Consider the following 18,090-nt stretch of genomic DNA (forward strand, 5'->3'; position numbering starts at 1 on the left):
TAGAGAGAAAATTGACCTCGTACCCAAGTCTCTTTCGCGGCCGTGTCCAGTCTTCATGTTCAAAGCTTAACCAGAAAGAAGCGAACTTGGAAATTCAGGTAGAAAACACTCGTTTTCAGCGAAATGCGCGTGAAGTTTTGGTATTGAGACATGTCCCAGGGTGCAGCGATCTTAGATCGTAAAGTGTGGCTGAGAAAAATGCCGATCGGGAGGATTTTCGGGGCGCAAACCACCTCCGCGTGGACCAAGGTCGAAATCGGAGTGTGCAGCCTTGACTTCGTCTTTTGACATGGTTAACAGTGATGGTAAAGCAAGCTTAAAACAGCAGAAATCGCTAGAAACTTCGACGGATACACAGGGCATGAGTAAGTTTTTATTGATTTTACGTGTAAAATATTCAGATTTCGAAATATTTATCGTTGTAAATCGACCATATGTCGTTCCCCATACTATGCTTTATAACGTGTTCAAATTTTCAACGGTTCCTCCCGTAACTTAACACCGAGTCACACAACGCGTGACGCGTTCATGAATTCATCGTTGGCTTTTTCTCGAGACGTGAGCTTGGGCCGCCTGTGGTTGTAGTTGTAATCGGCCATCCGTGAAAAGGAGGCATCGCAAAAATTAATTGGAGTCTGTAATATAGGTAAGCAACGGAAAAAAATGCTAATATCTTAAGGCTAATACGAAGATATGAGCGAAAACGAAGCACGTGTTCGTTTCTACTCTGTTTTGCGGGTCTAATACGCTAAATAGGGCCTTCATCACGAAGACAACATCGGGCGAGCTCGGATTTCGTAATCGGAAATCTACCCGAGATGACCTCCTTCTGACGGATGTCGGAGTGCGCTTTCCTTTTTGCAGTTCCCAGCGCCATATTGGAAATGCAACCGCGCACACGTGAGAACGAGGCTGGGGTTGACTTGTGTTTGAGCTTTGGGCTTTGGTGAAATTCGTACGTGAGCAGTAAAATTGTTCGATTTTTAAGGAAAATGGATGTTCCTAGCCGAAATCTCGATAAAGCCAATATTTCTTCCAAAAAGAAAGGAAAGTAGTGTGCCGCTTTTGGTCGTTCAAATACATTTTATGGCCCTAATGGTTTGCCTACGAGCTTTCACTTCAAGTTTATGCACGGAGGCATGAATTTTTGCTAAGTATTTATCGTTCTATACTTATCTTATTCTCTTTGAATTATGGATGAGGGTAACTATTGTTGCAAAATTAGTACAAATTTTCTATTAGGTACCAGAATTGTTTTGAGTTCAGTAGAGTTGTTATAATTCTGGCAGCAAGTCAAGAAGTTCAGTGCTGCTCACCTGTTTACTACATGGCTTGCCTAAAACACTCCTAGCAGAGAAACTCTTGGAAAGTAATTGCTTTTAATAAAATAACCAAGACACTGTATCTTCAGAGTTTTAATTTATTATGGCAGACCCAGAAAACTGACTCAAATTTGGTAGCAATTGTGACAAAAGCAGTTTTCAGTAGTTGTTGTTTTTGTTTTTTATGATAGGATAGTAATCCAGTATGGATGCTACATGGAACTCTCAAAAAATATTTTATGTGCTTCAAATTGAAAAAACGAAAAAGTGAGTTTCCCCAACTAAAAGAGTTCTCGACACAAAGATGAACTTTGACACTAAATTTTATTATTCACAAAATTGTCCTCATAATAAAAAGTTTGATAGAAGTCTTGCAAAAAATTAATTTCTCATACATTTCAATGGTCTGAAAAATTCTCTTTCAAACAAATCTTATGGTAACTATAACAGGATAAATAAATATCTTGATTTGGATATATTTCTCAATCTTTTAAGTATCTTCTTTACATCTCAAAATTATATCATAACATTGGTTAACACAATGCAGTAAGAACTGGTATAGCAAACCTTTGTGCCAGAAAGCCTCTGAGTGCTAAGAATGGGAATATCAATTCACTGAATGTTTATCACTGACAGAAACTTAAATGTGTGTAATGGACTAGCATTGTTGAGATCAGTAGCTGAGAGGAAGCATTTCTGTTCTCTTCTGTTAACCCTTAAATACCCAAGATCTGATTGTCAATTCTCCCTTCTCATTGCTACAAATTTACTTGTAAATACGTTATGAGAATTTGATGTAAGATCAAGGTAACTTTTGCCTGATAACTTTCAGTATTAACATTATCTGTTTGCTGGATTGTGTTTGGAGAAGTTACATGAATCAGTCACTTCTGCGAGTTTTTAAATTGTCTAATATTTTGGTCTGATTCTTTCAATGGTGTCTTGCCACCTAATAAATTACCATGAGTCACGAACTGAAATGGTTTTCAATGTATCACGAGCATAGGTTGTCCTGGGCCAGATGGGTATGAAAATATTATGACATCTGTTAGTTACAGGTTTCCTCATGGGTTGATAGAAACAAGGGTTATAATCAAGTGATTCTACAGGCTCTATTGTATAGTTTCCCATAAGATAAAATGTACAAATGGCAAACTAAAAGACATCTTGGTGAGCAAAATGGGAACAACTTTAACTGAAGAATATGGTACAACAACAAGTAACATATCAACAACAGCAGCAATAACAAATCTCCTCAACCTGGAGGGCTGCAGCCTTTTCCTCGCTTTCTAAGCCATACTGAACAGCTTCTGTGGTACTTCCTGTAATGCGTTCCTCTCAACACGATGTGGTGATATTCTCGTGAAACAACGGGGTAATCGTAAAGCTGACTGAAATTCATCTCAGGTAAATTACGGAGATTGCTGGCCCATCCAAGGGCTGAAATCCTTATCATAGTTACTTCGTATCTGAAGTTGCTCTGGTTGTTTTAGGTCCTGGACATCTGTAAGAAGTTCTCGGTTTTCTCCACTACTCGATGGAAGGACATGTCACATCAGCAAAGCATAAAATTTCAACACTAATTCAGCTCTAATTCAGCCCATCGATTTTAAATTATATTTAAAATCTCCCCGAGATCTCTTGCTTCGAGTTTCTGGATGTCATCTTATGACGAAATTTTCATATTGTTGTGTTAAAGAACTATTTTGAAGGGAGAAATTGCATTAGGATGACATTGTTAATATTTATTTGTTGTGTATGTGATTAAGGTAGCTCAAGACGGTTTTGCTGTTTTTAAACACCAAATCTCTGTTATATCATAGCTTCCCCACGTGTTTGTTTTTTCTGTTTGAAAGTGGTAAATCCACCCACAAATCTTTCAACTTTGCTTGACAAGCAACTACAATCAAAACATGATTTTACCAATTTGCTTTTCCTTTCTTTATACTATGTTATAATTAGCAGTCAGCTCTTCTTCTAGACACTTTTTGCCTGGGAGCTCAAAGTTCAAAGATGTGTTATTATTTTTGGTGCTTTTTAGGCCTTTCCTGAGAAAAATTATCGCTGTGGATGCTTGTGCAGCTGCCCAGATGTGAAGACAAGCAAGATTCATTGCTGTGATCGCTGGCTTTTCTTAATCACACAACAAATACTCCTTTTGGCTATAAAGGTGCTTGGATGCTTGTAAAAAGGTGTTTGCACTTACCGGTAGCAATTTGCTTGAACTGAGGAATTCTTGTTGTTGCATTGAATAATAAGAATCTAATTGCAAAATTTGAAATAAAAAGGAGTCATACATCATATGATTTCCGTTCTGATAAGGTAGGGGTAGTCGAAGATTTATTTGTAGGTACACATAAATGTGACTTCCCGTATGTGACAATGCAGGTAAATCAAATCAAAGGGCTCTGAGAGCCAGCTCATTCATGTAATGGATAATTTTTATTGTATCTGTTATTGCTGGTCATGGGAATTATTTGGGGTGACCTCCCATTCAGAGGCTAATTTCTTGGCCTATTTCCCCTCCTGTGAAGCTCCATTTTTTTACATGCATCTCCCCTAAACCCCAGGAGGATCCCCATGCATCATAAAAAATGGACAGTGTCTTGATATAATTGCCACATTCACATAAATAATTGAAGTTGGCACAAGATAAGTTTATTTCAAAATGAGATAAAATCATGAACAGCAAAATTATAGTAATTGAAACTGAGCAGTGTTATAATCTCAGTAACAATAACAATGGGAAAACTACCTGTGCAGGTTCTCTGGTAATTGAGCATTATCAAGTTCAATGCATTTCTTTCCATTAAGAATATTAAACAATATAAACAGCACATAAATTGCAAACGCTTTCGTTAACTTCTCCTTTTTGTGCAAAGAATGTAGCAAATGAACTTTTAACCATAAGTTCTATTGTTTGTGTGAATGTCAGTCAGCACCACCAAGTTCAATTGATTTTACGATTTTGTCATCCATAATAACTTGAAAACATAAGTTGCTGACATTTAGAACGGTTTGTTCATCTTGTGATTCATTTAACTCGCCCACGTGTGTTGTTGAGGTCGATGTTGCTGCCTGTGGTTTGGAAAAGAGCAAGTGAATCTTATTGGCGAAGAAGGACAGCTTCGTCTTGATAAACTTGATAATATTTCCTGTGATTGATCTAATGTGACTGGTAGCCATCTCAAGCAAGTTTTAAATGAGAGATTATTTCGTGGTTCGTATTGCAGATTGTAAAGCAAATTGTAAAGTAAATTGTACAGCAGTTATTGTACGAGCGAGCCTCAAGTCTGGGCCGAAACAGGAGCTCAAATGTTTTAGTGTGACTATCTTGGCCGCTATTATTGATGTGTGCGTTGTAGGTTGAAGAACTCCAAGGGAAAAGCACAATAATAAAGCAATGATTTACGTACTTACCACGACTTTCCAATGCAATTCAACGCAAAGTTATAACCTTAGCAACTATCCAATATGGCTGCCTCAATGGTCCGTCTCGTCCACGTGATAGCGAATGCATGTGCCAAAAAACTGTTTAGGGTACCCCTAGTTGCGAACACTTCGGCTTCTAATAAGACGTTGCAAAATTGCGACTTATTGTTAATTTATTTATTATTATACCATACAAACATTTATTGTGATTTATTTTATTCTTTGCACTTGCTGATTGGAGCGAGTTCGAAGTTTATTTGGACTTTAATTAAGACGAACGGGGGAGGGGTGGTGAGGAACATCACAAATCACTTCCGGTCCGATTCACTTCCGTCTACAAAATACTCAGTTATGCCTCGTGCTCAAAGACGATCATCTCAAGGCTCGTCAAAGCAGAGCCCTACCGTGCCTGAAAAAAGATCTCCTAATCTGGCTCAACCGGAACCAAAACCTCATGGACTGTTTGGGCAAATGGCTTCTACAGCTGCAGGTGTAGCAGTCGGTTCGGTTGTGGTAAGGCGCGTCGTTTCGCTAATCCCAGTAGATAGGCTACCTTTGGCCCCTCAGGATGGGGTTGAGACTGCCTTCGACTTTCGCTAAAACCCCAAACAGAAGCTTCTCATTTAATTTCCATTACGCTTTTGGACGACTGCTTAAGTACACTAACTGATTAGAACTGATCCCATGTTGACGCCGTGCAAAGGCAAAGTAGTTGGAAGTTAACAACGCAATAAAATCTCTTGACTTTACCGATCTATTAGAAAAATGGTTGATGACGTTTCTTTTCACTGAATCGCGATAAATAGTTATCACATGATTAAGAGGAAACTCAAATTTCTCTTTACCTTACTCCTCTTTGTTTTGAATTTTTAATACAGACCTGGATAAAAAAAGACATAAAAATGTGGATCTATCAACTAGTTGTAGATTGATATAAATATGAGGAAAGCCTAGCCCTTTGCATCTGAAAGTGAAATCAGATACGATTCCTGCGAAGAGGGGAGGAACGATGAAAGAGAGAGAGTTACGAAGAGCTACAGTAGAGAGGTCTTTAAATTCTCGTAGACACTCATTTGTTTTCAGGGTAATGCCGCAAGCGAAGCTCTACTTGGTACACGAGGAGGTACAGAATCAAAGCAACAACACTATGATCTTCAGCAGCAGAATCATGAGCCATGCCGGTACGAACTACAGCAGTTTGTGGAGTGTGCTCAGAACCAAGCAGAAATCACTTTATGTAAAGATTTCAGTGAGGCTCTCAAGCATTGCAAACAGGCAAATAGTGAGTGTTGTACCCTGTTCCAGTCGTTCAGTTAGGTTAAGACGAGATAAGAAATAAATGATCATTCGGAGATAAGAAAAAGCTGTTATTTACTTAGTAGTTTGCCACGTGTAATATTGAGGTTTTGCCTTTAAGTCTCCGTTTCACGCGAGACTGTATCTGCGTAACCCCAAGGCTTGTGCACGTCACAACTACAATGTCCCGTTATAGTGTTCATAGATTTCCCTAAGATAAGACGAAGAGGACGGTAAGTATATCCTTTGACAATTCACTAGGAGGTAAATGATCTGTCATCAAGAATCAGTCTCTGTAATCAGCTGATGCTTGGATGTCAGGGAGTAAAATGGTGGTTTTGACTTGGCTTTGAAATAAACCAATTGAAAAGTTCGGGGTAGCTTCGGGGGAGCCAGGTTGTGGAACAGCCTATCTAGTGACCTTCGTGCAGCAACATCTTTACATGATTTTAAACTTAACATACGTCACTACAGTTTTGAATGAGTTTTAACACGGCATCCTCGTAAAGCAGCTTTTAGTATGTAATTTAGATTAGTTAGTTTAGTTAGGGATAATTAGTTGATCTTGTATTATTTTATAATATTTGTTGAAGTTACAATTGCCATTACCATTACCATGCTGGATGTGCGAGTGCGTAGGGGGGTCTGGGGCTATCGTCCCCAGAAGAAATTGAAATCTAGAGGCTCGGAAATAAAATTTTAAGCATTCTGCAGGAGATACTTTCTGTCGAAAAGTTTCTAACAGGTTTTATCTAAGGTTGTATCTTTTTAAAACTTTTTCGTTTCTCTTTTTTAAAGTACCGCGGCATACTAAAACATAATAAAATGTCGTAATGATGGGGCTAAAGCCCCCCCACCCCCCCACGAACGTCCCCAGCGCCCCTAACTCCACTGTCCCTGCTTAAGTAAGTACAGATCATTAACTCTGAAGACCTTTCGAAGGATATACATGTAGCAGTAGTTACGGGACATACCGGACACCGCATCACCGCTTAAAATGTTTTTAAACCAATGACATTGCGGTATGTTTCACACCTATTTAAGATTTACAAAACAACGGACCACATAACAAAGCCATATCACATCAATAAATTGATATATTGTGACTACGTCGAATAACTGCTGAGCCTCTAAGGCTGGTGGCGTCTTCCTTACACGTGGTGTGTTTAACAATTAAGATATTGATTTCAAGTCTTAGTTAAGTTCAAAACCTTTATTTGAAGGCCTCATTAGCATATTGTACTGGTTATGCCATTAAAATAGTATGAATAACGAATCCACTTCCAAAATACTTCCCATCTGTGGCACTTTCTATCAAGAGCGAACAAATCCAGTCGTTCGGAGGCGAAGTCGTTGGATCAACCTTCACCCGTTCGTCATATCTACAAATACTTTCCGGTAAAGAAGGCCCTCCCGTTGCAGGTTCTGCCATCTCTAACTTGATTAAAGCAAGTGATGTGATTTTCCTTGAGTTTTTGCCTCCCTTGGAGGTGAGACGAGTATCGACAACTGAAACTTGTAGGTGACGAAAGTGAGTTATTTCTAATTATTCTCTTTGGAAACTGAAGTTATCTTCAATCATTTAGATTTGTGCGTACATCAATGAGACCAAAATGTAAAGTTAAATTTATGTCATGCCTAGCCTGTATTGCAGGTGTATTTTTTGGCGAGCGGATGCTCGGTGTTCCGGTTGGGTGATGAATCCGCCATTTTGGATTGGTAAGATCGAGGAGAGCCCGCAACAAAGAAACTATAACTAGCGCCTCCCTCCCCTCCCCTTCCACTCGTTCCACACCTCACGCGATCTTACCAATCGTCACGCAATCTAAATCTAAAATCAAAACTATTGCATGCCTCACGCCAAGAAAGGGAGCTTTTCTCATAATTGGTCTGGGGGGGGGGGGGGGGGGGGGTTCCGCTAACGAGGTATTCGCCAAAATGTCTGACATAAATTAATTACTTCTCAACTTCTGCAAAATAGTCTCTTCATGTTACCCAAGGCGATAAGGTGAGATGTCCAAGGTTGGGTGATTCTAGATTTTTTTGCTTATCTTCGCACACATACATTTAATATTTTCAACGTTTCCTATTCTTTTATGAGGGTTTTCAGGAACATTCAGGCCCCAAGAAGAACAAAGGAACAAGAACAAAGGGCTCTAAGACACTCTTCCCTTTATCTTTTCCCCTTTACGTACTCCTGTTGTATTTTTCCAGATAAAGGTTATTTTTGTTTGGGAATGTCGTACACAATCAAAATGCTAACAAGAGTGCTTTATTTCTCAAGAATTGTCAAGACCTTCACTTAAACGACAATAATAACGTTTTAAAGACTACTCGAGGATTGCCTCAGGTGAGATCTTCAAAAAGCATACACAAATTTTAGTTACTTTGAAAAAATTATCATGACAACGTACACGAAAAGCCAACCACCAGCATTAATAGGAGTAATTTCTCTTTATATTGACGGGAAAACATAAGCAATAAGCAGTGAAACAGTTCTGTTACTTAGAGTTCAGTATGCGCTTGAGCACCCTGAAGATCTCCTGTGACATCCACAAACCCACCAATAGTAGGGCTTCCAACTTTGATTTTCAACTTCATGCCAGGGGTCACTTTGTCAAGATGAATCACGCGGATGGTGAGATCTTCATAACTGCGATAGTACATTGCCTTGTTGGTGAGGTCCTTGACCACAATCCAAGAAGTGTAGTCGGCCATATCTTCATGATCATGGGATGCAGCGACTCCGCGAGGAATATCAACAGTGTTCAGGATGTGAAAAGCCAAATTTACCGCCTCATCTTTTTTCTTAGTTTTATCAGCAAAGTGCACCATGGCTGCAGATCGTACCAGTCTCGATGGAGGAGTGAGATCTCCTGGGACACCAAGAAGTCCACTTCCTTGGCCAGTGGCTGGGAACGTTGTTTCACCCAATACCAAAGGATCATGGGCGTACTTGGAAAGATGGACGTAATTGCGGAGGTTCAGCATGTGGAAGTCATAGGGTGGAGAGTTGGTCATGACACCAATTGTATTCTCGTGCAGCTTTGGTCCCTGTTCGGAGTACTCAATAACGATGCCGTCACCACTTTTGTCAGTGATGGACCAGTGCAGCTCAAAGGAGTCCCCTTTCAGAGGTAGCTCCCACACAAGTGGGAACGAGTCTTTTTTCCAAGCCCTTCTCACATCTTCAACAGTTCCGAAGTTGCCCAGAACCCATATCGCAAACTCCAAGTTGGAAATGGCTGAGTCACACTTCTCTTTGGGGATGGTCTGATACTTAGAAAAACGAGGAAAGAGGAGTGAACCCACGGAGAGTCCAGCGTCATTTTGGCCGTCAGCACCGGCTATAGGCGAGTCCAAAGCGTTAAGGTATGCGATCTTGTAGCTGTTCTTCCAGGTCATGGCTGGTGAACTACAAGAACAAGTCTTTGGTCGTTCTGCAGTGTGGAGGTAACCCTTGGGCTCTACTATGATGTCCGACATGAGATCGATCATAACATGACGAGCTTTGCTCAAGAAAAGAATTCTCACCAGGGATGCGTAAAATGATCCATAGGCTTGTCAAAGTAAAGCGAGAGGGCTCAATTAGCAAGTGAAAGCGAGGTGTTTGGCTTCGAGTGTGAAATTAATTGAAGTTAACAATTAAAATGTAAACAGGCGCGAGGATCCGCGCGGCTTGCGCGTTAGGAGTGCTACGTAAATTTAGGACTCTTTTGCACAATTTTCTCTTTGGAGATAACTACGCATTCATGGCGTGAATGGCAATTTTCATAATTGTAGAATGATTTAGCGACAAGAACGGCTTAGCTAAGCCGTAGTGTGTCATGGCATTTGAGGATAGCCTGGTTGTAGTGCGTGACATGACTATCAAGTAACAGTTATTGTACCCAGCATGTTTTGTTCGTGATCTACAGATTTATTGGTTTGTGACGCAAAGAGCGATTATCTGTTCTGTCACGACAATACCAAAATCAAATTGTGTTAGCCAACTTATATTTCACTCTGATCAGACCTTTGACCCTAAGTCAACATGGAAGCCGGTGAGCCGCTCGGTAAGGACCTTGTTTTCAAGAGAGATTTCGACTGCAGTATATTCTGGAGATACAAGAGTATCATTTAACACTTGAAACGATTGGGCAGATATTTTAATAATACTTTTCTGGCGTCCATACTGAGGAGCCCTTTCAGTATAAAATATCATTTTAGTAAGTCCCAATCATCAGGTAAGCGCGGGAACTTATCCCGCGAAAATTCTGTGCGAAGGTACGAGTATATTCGGCGGTATCTGCGAAAAGGGGCCATCGTTCTTTCCTTAAGGTAAGGTCTTAACTGTGTAAAACTTCGCGAGGAAGAAATTCTACTCGCTGGCCTGTCCAATTTGGCTTTTAGATAAGGTTGTATGCCTGATAATTTCTGTCTAGAGCTATATGATGACGCGCGATAAATCTCGCTGCTTAATAACCTTTCAGCGGAAAATGATGATGCCCAAACCATTTAATCAGCAAAGCAAGGTTTACCTTTACTTCTGTGCTTTCGAAGCAAGAGAAGGAATTATTTCTGTGATAGTTAGGTGACAGATGCTTAAGATCACATGGTGTATTATCAAACTGTTGAAACCTAACATGAGCAAGATGAACTAATTATGGAATGAACCCTGACATCACAGCTCAAATATTCCTTCCCTATAAGATGACGCGCTCTTGGCAGGTTAGTGTGTTTTCTTACTAATCGTACTGTACTATTTCGCACTTTCGAAAGCAGAATCCTGAAGATACTCTCGTTCTTTTGTTATTTCTTACCCACTCTCTCGTGTAATCAGACTTATCTCCGTGAGGGAAGAACCTTCATTTTTTAATTTTTTCCCGGTTTTGTCATTCGTATGTGAGCTGTTGTTATCTGAAGGCAGAACCTTTCCCTTTTTTTCACCTGGTTCTGTCTCTCTTGGGTAGTCAGTCCTGTTTTGGCTGTTGTTATCTGAAGGCAGAACCTTTCCCTTTTTTTCACCTGGTTCTGTCTCTCTTGGGTAGTCAGTCCTGTTTGGGCTGTTGTTATCTGAAGGCAGAACCTTTCCTTTTTTTTTCACCTGGTTCTGTCTCTCTTGGGTAGTCAGTCCTATTTGGGCTGTTGTTATCTGAAGGCAGAACCTTTCCTTTTTTTTTCACCTGGTTCTGTCTCTCTTGGGTAGTCAGTCCTATTTGGGCTGTTGTTATCTGAAGGCAGAACCTTTCCTTTTTTTTTCACCTGGTTCTGTCTCTCTTGGGTAGTCAGTCCAATTTGGGCTGTTGTTATCTGCAGGCAGAACCTTTCCCTTTTTTTCACCTGGCTCTGTCTCTCTTGGGTAGTCAGTCCTATTTGGGCTGTTGTTATCTGAAGGCAGAACCTTTCCCTTTTTTTTCACCTGGTTCTGTCTCTCTTGGGTAGTCAGTCCTATTTGGGCTGTTGTTATCTGAAGGCCGAACCTTTCCTTTTTTTTCACCTGGTTCTGTCCCTCTTGGGTAGTCAGCCCTATTTGGGCTGTTGTTATCTGAAGGCAGAACCTTTCCCTTTTTTTTCACCTGGTTCTGTCTCTCTTGGGTAGTCAGTCCTATTTGGACTTTTGCTATCTGAATGCAAAATCTTTCCTTTTTTTTATTTGGTTCTGTCTCTCTTTGGGAGTTGTTTCATTTTAGACTGTGCGTTTTCATCCTTTGACAAACTAATTTTGAATTGCGACATAATTAAATTTACTTGCCTTGATTTTTTTTCCTTTGCAGATTTAATTGATTGTTAACCGCGAAAAGCCGTGATGAAAAAGCAATGTTTGTTTTAATAGAAAAAGATAGTTTTCCTGTTTAGATGACCAACCAACCTTAACCTAATTACACATCATAAGTGCACGTTCCGTTGACTGGTAATTTTTACGTCGATGTTGTGTTTGCCTTGGTGGTGTCTGTCCTCAAATCCCGTGATTTTTCAATTAAAAATAAATAACGAATTTAGGAATAAAATTACCAACGAGTAAAATAAATCTTCTCGTAACGTATTAAATTGCATTTACATTTCCAACTCTTGCTTCAGACACGAGATGTAAAATCGGTCATAGATTGTAAAAGAGATTTGTGAGTAAAAAACTTTTTCTACTTGTCTTTGTTTATTTTCTCGCAGCCTTATACATGAGGTTCGCTGTGTTCACAGTGGCGCGCCAAGAAACCCCAGCAGGAAAAAATTTTTTAAAGATTTTACTCCTTTAATGATCTCTTTAAAGTATATTACTTCCTTAGCATTTAGCCAATTATATGGTGCCGGCGGAGGGTACCAAAAAACTCCATTATATATTTCTTTACAGGCCAATATTATCGGAAAAAACCCAAACAAACAAACAAAATGAGTTCTGTTGCGCTGTGTGATCCATGAGTGTTCTCATCGCGGTTAGGGCTTGCTGTTGTTTGCGGTATTATTTTCCGGAGTGGACATACCATTACTACATTTTTGTTAGCGTTTAAAAATCGGAAACACATGGTTTTGGTAAAAAAATTCATCTTTTTCAACACTTAACGACTGTCGAGTTGTGTGTATCAATAGAGTGGGTCAGCAAATTTGCATTCTATGTTGCGCAAGGGGCAAGAGAAAATGGTTGACTCCCCGCGAGTGAAGCTGACGCTCTAGGTCGATGTCGATCCATTATTATCCTTTGTAAACAAAATTTCGATCAAGGAGTTAAATTATAAAATTACTTTGGCTTACATTGTGCGCTTTAAAGTAAACTTGAGTTGTTAGATCCACGCGAGGGTTTAACCTTGAAAAATGCAATCACGCGAGTGGAGCTGACATTAACGCGTGTCCCTATCTGGAAAACATTCGTATTGTGACAAGAAGGGTCTGCTTTAAGGTTTTGGGTTACTCTCGCCATGCAATTTGGACGCCGAAAAGTGCCAAAAAAGTAATTACTGAAAATTCATCCACAACACCTCGGTCGTTCTGTGGGCGCGAAGTCAGTTCTTCTCTTACAGTTAATAATTGCCAGGCGGATCTCAGATCCGCCTCAGCCTCATTTGCATAAATTCTTTTGGTGAGCAAAGCTCGTCATGTCCATGCTTCGTGCGACTACGACCGTTTTATCCTCGGCGGTCACTCGGATCTCGGTACATGCGTCCGTGGCAAGAAAAAGCTTGAGCAGTATTGGAACCACAAGTGCAAACTTCATCATTCTAGAGGATTCAGAAAGGCGACAATCTTACCGAAGATTCCTTTCGATGTGTAACAAAATGTTTGGCATCTTCTTTTATAGTGACTCTCAAGGAGCTGTCAGACACGTGTCTATTATTCATAAATCACACTTGTCAAAAGCATCACGTTCGAGGCGTTTCTCAATTAAAATATCATGACTTCCTCCAGGTCATAAACTCGAAGTCTCTCTACCACTACCACTATGTTTTCTGTACTGTTCCACGCACGATCAGGCCAAACTAAAAAGGGACGTAAATTTTAAAATGACAATAAACTCGTTTGCAGAATAAACTATTCCATAAATTACTAGAGAGCTTGGACATGAAATTTTCGTGGACACAAGGACCCCCTGCAGCCAATTTAAAATACGATGAAAAGCCTATAGAATAAAGGAAAAGACAGACCGGCTCGACCTCTCCATGTGGCTTTTGTGATCACGTCGCATTGTTGCCTTTAAATCATAATATTTTTGCTCTCACAAGGGTGTCTTTAAGGAATTTTCCCTTTTCGTAAAAAACGATCGAAGGTTTTGTAAAAATTGTTTTCAGCATGGGCTCTCACATGCGTCTCTTCAGGGGATTTTCTCTTTTCGTAAATGATGATCTGAGGTTTTGTAAAAATTGTTTTCAGCAAGGGCTGATTGTGTATCAGACTCCAATGTTCCATCAATATCTGTTTTAAATTTTTAACTGCCGCGTGGTGCGTTGTGACAAAAGGCAATAAACGTTCGTGACCTTTTGGCTTTTTTGTATGTGCAATAGGAGCCGATTGTCAAGAGACAAAGTTGACCCCTGACAGAGACCTTTCTCTATGTTTTCTGGGTACCTTCTTGTTTTGAGGCGTTCCTTGCTATCTGACCGCTCCCTATGTTGAAAAGAACCCATTTTACCGAGTTATCCATTTCTAGGTTTACTACGTACGGCTTTCCTTATCTACGTAGTAAACCTAGATATGGATAACTCGCCAAAATGGGTTTTTTTCAACATAGCTAGCCGTCAGATAACAAGCGATGCCCTGTGGAAGTAAGGTGAGGTATTTTTATCGAGAATTTGACCGTATTTTTTATTCCTAAGAGCAGTCGTAAATATTCCCATTCAAACTTTTAAAATTTCCCCATGACTCTTATTTCGCAAGATGATCATCTCACCGCCGGGGCTTGGGCCGCCTGTGCACAAATACGCCTCAAGAGGAGGGACTGAATATAGAATGTGAAGCAATCAAAAGTTCCAAAACCATGATGCACCGAAATATTTTCTATAAGGACTAGGCCAAGCATTTCCCTGAGGTAGTGCGTTGGGATCGGTGTATGGTGATGAAACCCAACATTTTTTTTTTTAATTTTTTTTTAAAGTTTGTCTTTGTTAGAGTTTTGGACCTGGCCTTGCCCATCGTTTGTCAGTATTCCACTCATTTCTAAGTCACTTGTTGACAACAGCTGCTGTTGGTTTGTCCAGTCACTGTGGGAACACTAATTAGAAGACAAAAGATTATGTTCGGTCGGGAACCTCCCATGCATCTTATCAAGGAACACCATTGTTTTCATCTCTGATACTTACCGGCTCCTCAGACAAGTCACCATTGATCTCCTTTTATTTTTTTTACCTTAAATCGCTATGTTTGTCTTACCAGTTGTTTTACCTAACAAGTCACGACTTAAAATAAAGATTTCATCAAATTATCATTCGATTTAATAAGATTTGATTCAGTTAATCCTTACATTCTTTCGGTTTAATCATCAAAGTACTAATTGATATTAAATTAAAGATAGAACAAGTTTTCATGCGAAGTTTCCTGATTATTGTATGTTATGTCCAGCAGTCTGAAGATTTGAGTAGTTTTAAGTTGATTTCAGAGTTTGCGAGACCAGACACCTAGCTAGTATCTTTTTGTACATTGTCCTTGTTTGTCAATGGTGTTCCTGTTCGGGTTTGTCCACAGGCGGCCCAAGCTCCAGGTGTGAGATGATCATCTTGCAAAATATAACCGTATTTTTGGACCTGGCCTTGCCCATCGTTTGACAGTATTCCACTCATTTCTAAGTAACTTGTTGACAACAGCTGCTGTTGGTTTATTCAGTTACACTGTGGGAACACCAATATTAAAACAAAAGATTATGTTCGGTCGGGAACTTCCCATGCATCTTATCAAGGAGCACCGTTGTTTTCATCTCTGATCCTTACCGGCTCTCCAGGCTAGTCACCGTTTTTTTTTTTTTTTTTTTTAATCGCTATGTTTGTTTTACCAGTTGTTTTACCTTACGAGTCACAGCTTAAAATAAAGATTTCATCAAAATTACTATTCGATTTGAATAGATTTGATTCAGTTAATCCTAACATTCTTTCGGTTTAATCATCAAAGTACTATCCCAAGTGGACACACTACGCAGCACTGTAAATCCACTTTAAGCGACAGCTCGCAGACACGTATCGTATCAGAAAATTAAAACATCCGGGTTGCTTCCTATGGTACTCTATCTGGGAGTTCCACAAGAATCGATTTTAGGGCCATAATTTTTTTTCTCCACACATCAAGGATTTGCAACTCTCACTGAAAAAAAACTTGTGAAGTTGATACGTGTGCTGACAACAGCGCCATCTAGTCCAGCGATATCACGTGTAACATTTACAATTTTTGGAGTTGATTGTTATAATTAGGGATAGAACAAGTTTTCGTGCGAAGTTTCCTGATTATTGTATGTCCAGCAGTCTGAAGATTTGAGTAGTTTTAAGTTGATTTCAAAGTTAGCGAGACCGAACACTGAGCTATTGTCTTCTTCCACATTGTCCTTGTTTGTCAATGGTGTTCCTGTTCGGGTTTGTCCTCAGGCAACCCAAGCTCCAGGTGTGAGATAAGATCTTGCTCAATAAGGGTCATGGCGAAAAAATGGGAAAAAAAGAAGTAAAATTCTCAATAAAAATACCTCATCTTACTTCTACAGTGCATCGCTTGTTATCTGAGCGCTTACTTCGTTAAAAGTAAGTTGAAGAAAAGCCCTATATACGTAGAAAACCCCGAAATAGATAGCTTGCTAAAATGGGTTCCCTTCAACAAAGTAAGCGGTCAGATAGCAAGCAATGCACCATGGAAGTAAAGTGAGATATTTTATTGAGAATTTGACTTATTTTTTTTATTCCTCAGAGTTGTCGTTAATATTCCCATACAAACTCTTATAATTTCGCCATGACTCTTATTTCGCAAGATGATCATCTCACAGCTGGAGCTTGGGCCGCCTGTGGTTTGTCTTGCTGCCTTGGTCCAGACTAACTACAGAGTTTCTATTCTGGTTTTTATTTTCGATAACTGGCTTTTGTAGTTTAAATTAGTAAGTACTTTATTGCTCATCTCTATTGTTCTCGAGAAATTATTTGGTTTAGCAAGTTTACCAAGAGTCTTACTCCCCCAAGACCAACCAGCCTATAACCCAAACATGTTCACTGATAGAATACTTAAGGAGTTGTCTCAGAGTGATTAGGTGTAATGGTAGCAGTGGTAGCAGAACGTTGTCAAGATTTCTAGATGCCGCAGAAAGACAATTAAAGGAAATTTTAAAAAAATAGTCTTGGTGTCTCTCGCTGTGAAAGTCCCCTTAGAGCTTCTCTAAAGTACATAACAATCACTACAAGATGGCCTCAACAATGCAAATTGTTGGTTCAGCATTAATGGGATGAAGCCTAACGTCTAAAAACAAAGAAAATATTTACTGGAACTGCTCAAAAGCTTCGTTGAGCAGACAAGACATATATGAGTCTACTGTTTTGGGGGAGGAGAGAAAAATGAAAGACCTTTCATTGAAATTCAGCCAGCACCTCAAAGTAAGAGGGTACCTAGAAAAAATCAAAGAAAAGGTCTCTGTTAGGCGTCAACTTTGCCTCTAGACAATCGGCTCTTACACATACACAAAAGCCTTTTGTCATGACGTACCACGCGGCGATAAAAAAATTAAAACAAATATTGATGGAACATTGGAGTCTGATACACAATTAGCCCTTACTGAAAACAATTTTTACAAAACCTCAGATCATCTTTTACGAAAAGGGAAAATCCCTCAAAGACACCATCGTGTGAGTAAAAATAGAATTTGAAGACGACAATGCGACGCGATCACAATAGTCACGTGGGGAGGCCAAGTCGGTCTTTCTTTACTTTTATTTTATAGGCTTTTCATCGTATTTTAAATTGGCTGCAGGGGGTCCTTGTGTCCACGAAAATTCATTTTCAAGAACTCTAGTAATTTATGAAATAATTTATTCTGTAAACGAGTTTATTGTAATTTTAAAATGTATGTCCCTTTTTAGTTTGGCCTGATCGTGTGTGCAACAGTACAGAAAACGTCATAGTAGAGAGACTTCGAGTTTGATGACCAGGATACAATTTCTGGAAGGAGATAATGATATTTCAAGTGGGAAACGCCCCGAACGTGATGCTTTTGACAAGTGTGATTTATGAATAATAGACACGTGTCTGACAGTTCCTCGAGAGTCACTATAAAAGAAGAAGCCAAACATTTTTGTCACACATCGAAAGGTATCATTGGTCAGATTGTCGCCTTTCTGAATTCTCTAGAACGATGAAGTTTGCACTTGTGGTTCCAATACTGCTCAAGCTTTTTCTTGCCACGGACGCATGTACCGAGATCCGAGTGACCGCCGAGGATAAAACGGTCGTAGTCGGACGAAGCATGGAGTTTATGATAGATCTCATGTCGGACATCATAGTGGAGCCCAAGGATTATCCCCACACTGCTGAACTACCAAAGACTTGTTCCCGTAGTTCACCAGCCATGACCTGGAACAACAGCTACAAGATCGCATACCTAAACGGTTTGGACTCG

At 39.8% G+C, this 18,090-nt stretch overlaps 1 protein-coding gene and 2 long non-coding RNA genes across 3 annotated transcripts; 1 reads left to right on the forward strand and 2 right to left on the reverse strand.

Annotated features, from left to right (window-relative positions):
- Positions 1-228: 228 nt before the first annotated feature.
- Positions 229-3,585, forward strand: LOC149036912 (uncharacterized). The gene is made up of 2 exons (XR_016181925.1): positions 229-365; positions 3,364-3,585. It is a non-coding gene; the product is annotated as an uncharacterized LOC149036912 (long non-coding RNA).
- Positions 1,407-4,834, reverse strand: LOC149036913 (uncharacterized). Its single transcript, XR_016181922.1, has 3 exons — positions 4,743-4,834; positions 3,529-3,584; positions 1,407-2,852 (listed from the first exon to the last, which is right to left on the reverse strand). It is a non-coding gene; the product is annotated as an uncharacterized LOC149036913 (long non-coding RNA).
- Positions 4,835-8,306: 3,472 nt separating this feature from the next.
- LOC149036914 (uncharacterized) lies at positions 8,307-13,251 on the reverse strand. The gene is made up of 2 exons (XM_089190431.1): positions 13,128-13,251; positions 8,307-9,559 (listed from the first exon to the last, which is right to left on the reverse strand). Exons 1-2 carry the CDS (start codon positions 13,237-13,239, stop codon positions 8,556-8,558), a joined length of 1,116 nt encoding a protein of 371 aa, XP_089046557.1. The 5' UTR covers positions 13,240-13,251; the 3' UTR covers positions 8,307-8,555.
- Positions 13,252-18,090: the final 4,839 nt, after the last annotated feature.

Source organism: Pocillopora damicornis, chromosome 12 (assembly GCF_964200805.1).
Source record: "Pocillopora damicornis chromosome 12, jaPocDami1.2, whole genome shotgun sequence".
In the NCBI taxonomy this organism is placed as follows: Eukaryota; Metazoa; Cnidaria; class Anthozoa; order Scleractinia; family Pocilloporidae; genus Pocillopora; species Pocillopora damicornis.

Bases quoted from the DNA above. Each gene is read 5' to 3' on its own strand.
- LOC149036914 (XM_089190431.1), bottom strand. From the start codon at position 13,239: ATGATGAAGTTTGCACTTGTGGTTCCAATACTGCTCAAGCTTTTTCTT. The intron at 9,560-13,127 runs GCATGGACATGA...TCTTGAGCAAAG, and splicing joins AACGGTCGTAGTCGCACGAA to CTCGTCATGTTATGATCGAT.